Here is a 3,692-nt window from a genome sequence, read left to right as displayed (position 1 = left end):
ACCCTACTCAGGAGGCCCTTTTCAACACTACACACATATTAAACGTCTTCATAAAATATTCAAAAATATATATTTAAAAAATCAAACAAAAAGCATCAATGCTGCTTGAAGGAAATCACAGTGGCTTTCCTCCCTTTGAAGTTCGTTGTATATTGGAGATTAAATTTGGAAGAAGAGGATGTTCTAAATTTGTCTGATCGCCTTATTCACCTCTCCTCCCCCATCCTTACCTCCACCCCTCTCCCGCCCCGCTTCCTCTTCGCACGGGAAGCCGCCACCTTGGCTCCACACGGCGCTATGAAATTCCCAGACAGGGCAAAACAAGCGGTGACTTTCCGTAGATGGAGCCCGGGGCTGGCGGCTCCCAAAGCCAACACACGCCTCCCAAAACGCATCCTCTCGAGTACTCACAGCTCACAGCCTCAGGAGGGTTCCTCTGGGGACCGGCACTCAACATCTACATCCCTGCCCTGCAGTCCAGCTGCTCTCCCTTGAAGGGGAAAAATCTTTTTGGGGACAACTTTCTTTGCAATTCAAAAGGGAGATTTCAGTGGAGATTTCGTTCCAGCAGCAGCTTGCAGCAAGGTAAAGGATTTCAGTTTGTGTCTGAAGAAATTACCGGGAGAGAATTTAGCTGGCAAGCAGGGAGAGCAGGGCTGCCTGTAAATAAGGGAATAAATGTGGAAGTCTGCTTGGAGGAGGTTCCAAGGCCACATTTAGGCCCATGTGACTGTGCCGAAGTCAGCAGCAGTACTCCAGCAATTGAATTTGGTTGAAGTAGGCTAAAACAAGATGGGGATGTTCCATTTTTATAGCCAAGGAGAAGGTGATAACACTTATCCAGGCTAAAGTGATAAGCTGTAACTGGAGAGGAGCCTTATTCCCTCCCCCCCCCTTTTAATCCCTACTGGCAAAATTTAAAAATAGAGATCTGCTAAAGCAATAAGGCTAGTGCTGTCCCTCTGCACGTCTACTGGAAATTTGCCATTGGTCTCAGCAGGAGCCTGAGCACAGTCTCGGGCCTCCGTGATTTCATGTGCTGTCTCCCAGGAGAAGGAGACATCTAACAACTAAGGCAGCTAACCGCTAAGAAGAGCAGAGGTCCTCAGACCCCTCTACCAGCACAGCATCAGCCTATCTGCGTGTGCTCCGCTATCACACCATATCCAGCAGAACAACCTCATCTCTCACAGCTCCTTCAGAACAGGCTGTGGAAAAGAGGCAGGGGCAGAGGATCAGCTCTTGTTTCCAGTAGGACGGCTCAAGCAGTCAGCCTAGCAGGGGACTGGAAAGGCACATAACCTATTAGGTAAAAGGCAGGATTGGGGCCAGGAGACCTATGTTCTGTGGTAGGCTTCTCTACAGAGCAATTCTAAAGCCCTTCAAATGAGTGGCTAGATCTCCATTGACTGAGGAAGCCCCAGACCTTACATTTCCATTTTTGTTATACTAAATGGCCTTGGCCTCCACAGACCACTCTGTAACCTTGGCATCCAGATGTAACTGCTGCCGAAGGGATGGATGCTGTAGCCATTTATTTCCGAGGCCGAAACTTGGTTTAAATTTATGAAATCAAGCAGAAATGGGCAACCGTTTGAGGCGGTTCAAGGTATAAAAGAGAGAAGCTTTCATGAGGCTAGCTAATAGCCAGGTGTTATACAAAGAATTTTGAAGAAAAATAGTGCCTTGTCATCTTTGCCAATTCATGGAGGAACATCAAGGCGCAAGATGAGAAAAATACGTGATAAACTCAGCCTGATCCCCAGAACACCCTTGTACACAGTTCAATAGTAATACACTGCAAGAGCAGGACTGTGCTTCTGGATTTTCAGTGCCTTTGCTATTTTTTTTCTGAAACTTACCTAGCTTCATAGATTTTATTTTGTATTTTTACCCATTGTGTTGGCAGCCCAGACCTCTGAATTGTTTGAGTTTCTCTGAAACAGTCACTTACCTGGATAAGCTTGGGTTTGATATCTGGCGAGGTAACTCGGCAAGGGACAACAACCGTTTTCTTAGCATCTAAAATGTAGATTATTTCAGGATGTTCCGGGTGCATCTCCACAAATGGATTTCTGTAGTCTGCAGGGAAGAAAACATTGATTTGCAAAACTGCTCCTTTACTGATCGATGACCAGAAGGGCGCTGTAATCTGAGCGGCTAACTGCCCACAGAGGGCTCACTGTAGCGTGTGACAAGACATCCAGTCACATCTTGCTTGTTTGCAAATGCCAGTGTCACCCAGGGATTATAGCCAATGGCGAAGAATCGGAATACCCCATTTCTAACCCTGTTTTACCATTTTGCAGTGTAATCTTGTAAAAACTCCTTTTCTTGTCCATTCTCCATCTGTAAAAATGAAGTTAATAAATCAGCTCCACAGGTCTTCATGGCACTGGAGTTAGTTCTTTCCCCAGGGCTCTGAATTTCTTTTATAGGTGACATTGTACCACAGCACTCCTGAACTCCATGGCAGTTAAGTGTTACAATAGGGTTACAGCAGTTAAGGTGAATCTACTGAAAGAAAAAAGCTTCTTTCCGTAAATGAGAATCTCTAGAATACTGCAGAAAGCATGCAAAAAGGGAATGTAGACCCACGATATTCAAAGCTAGGCAGGAATAATCTGTGTAACCTAACAGTGAAGTAACTTGGTCACACTCTTGGGGAACTGTGGGATTTTCTACAGATCTGCCACAATAAATCAGACTGGATATACGTATACAATAGAAATAAATAAAAATCTGAGGTAGTTTAAGTTAATAAAGCTTCTGAGTCTCATTCACTGATTTTTCATTGTATGAATACAGTGATGGTCATCAGAAAATTAAAATAATATTTGTGACAACCCAAAACCTTCAAGATTTTTCTAAAAAGCATTCTTTGACTTTATGTTCTTACGGTATAAAGTTTCAAAATCCATTCAGCTAATGCAATACCAACTACACCACACAGTGTAGGCAGTCAACCGCTTTTGGTTTGGATTATACTGTTGACAGGAAAGGATGCGCACCCCGTACAGTAACCTCAACCTGCTTATCCGTGGCTTGGGACTGCCTCCACACACCTAATTATATTTTGGAAATGGCTTCACGTAAAGCGTGTGAAATAGCTGACATGAAAGGTTTGTGAACAATCTAGGTTGCAAAAATGTGCTCTAAAGTATTCTGACAATACTTCAAAAACGGATGTGCTATGAGGAAATTAAAATCAGTTTTCAAAAGAATGCTTAACTACTCCCAAATGGGCTAAACTGGTGATGAATGCAGCCGGCCGGGGCGGACACATCCATCGCTATGGATTGGTAGGAGGCCTTCAACAACGGCCACACACTTCACGGCTTTGGAAAAGGGAAACACCTATAGTGTAGGTGACCTGTTCTCCGACGTTGTAGAAGGAGGAGAAGTGTCCTGCTTGATGAAGACCATTAACGTACTTCCTGAACTACCCGTGTATCCTCATATCATGTTTCCTCCTCTCTAATTCCTGATGTAACATTAAGGGATTTTTAACAGAGAAAAAAAATCAATTACTTATTGCTTGGTGGATGTAGCCCCACCGTTCATCCCGAAGTTGCCCAGCGCTGCACGTCTCCGTGCGAATGCACGAAGAAGCCCGCACGCTCCCAAACCAAGACGACACCGCCGCTTCTGGATCTCGGGGAGCCCTCCCGCCCCCGGCGGCCGAGAGGCTG

General features: G+C 45.0%; 1 protein-coding gene across 1 annotated transcript in view; it reads right to left on the bottom strand.

The window, feature by feature from the left end:
- The window catches only part of LOC103917156 (vascular endothelial growth factor receptor kdr-like), a 131,883-nt gene that overhangs the window by 82,591 nt on the left and 45,600 nt on the right, over positions 1 to 3,692 (bottom strand). Inside the window, exon 4 of the mRNA XM_009324265.1 lies at positions 1,955 to 2,082. Within this exon, the coding sequence (XP_009322540.1) occupies positions 1,955 to 2,082 (128 nt within the window). The remainder of the gene's footprint in view (positions 1 to 1,954; positions 2,083 to 3,692) is intronic.

This window comes from Pygoscelis adeliae, unplaced genomic scaffold (genome assembly GCF_000699105.1).
Source record: "Pygoscelis adeliae isolate BGI_AS28 unplaced genomic scaffold, ASM69910v1 Scaffold465, whole genome shotgun sequence".
Classification (NCBI taxonomy): Eukaryota; Metazoa; Chordata; class Aves; order Sphenisciformes; family Spheniscidae; genus Pygoscelis; species Pygoscelis adeliae.
This window is presented reverse-complemented; position numbering and strand designations above follow the sequence as displayed.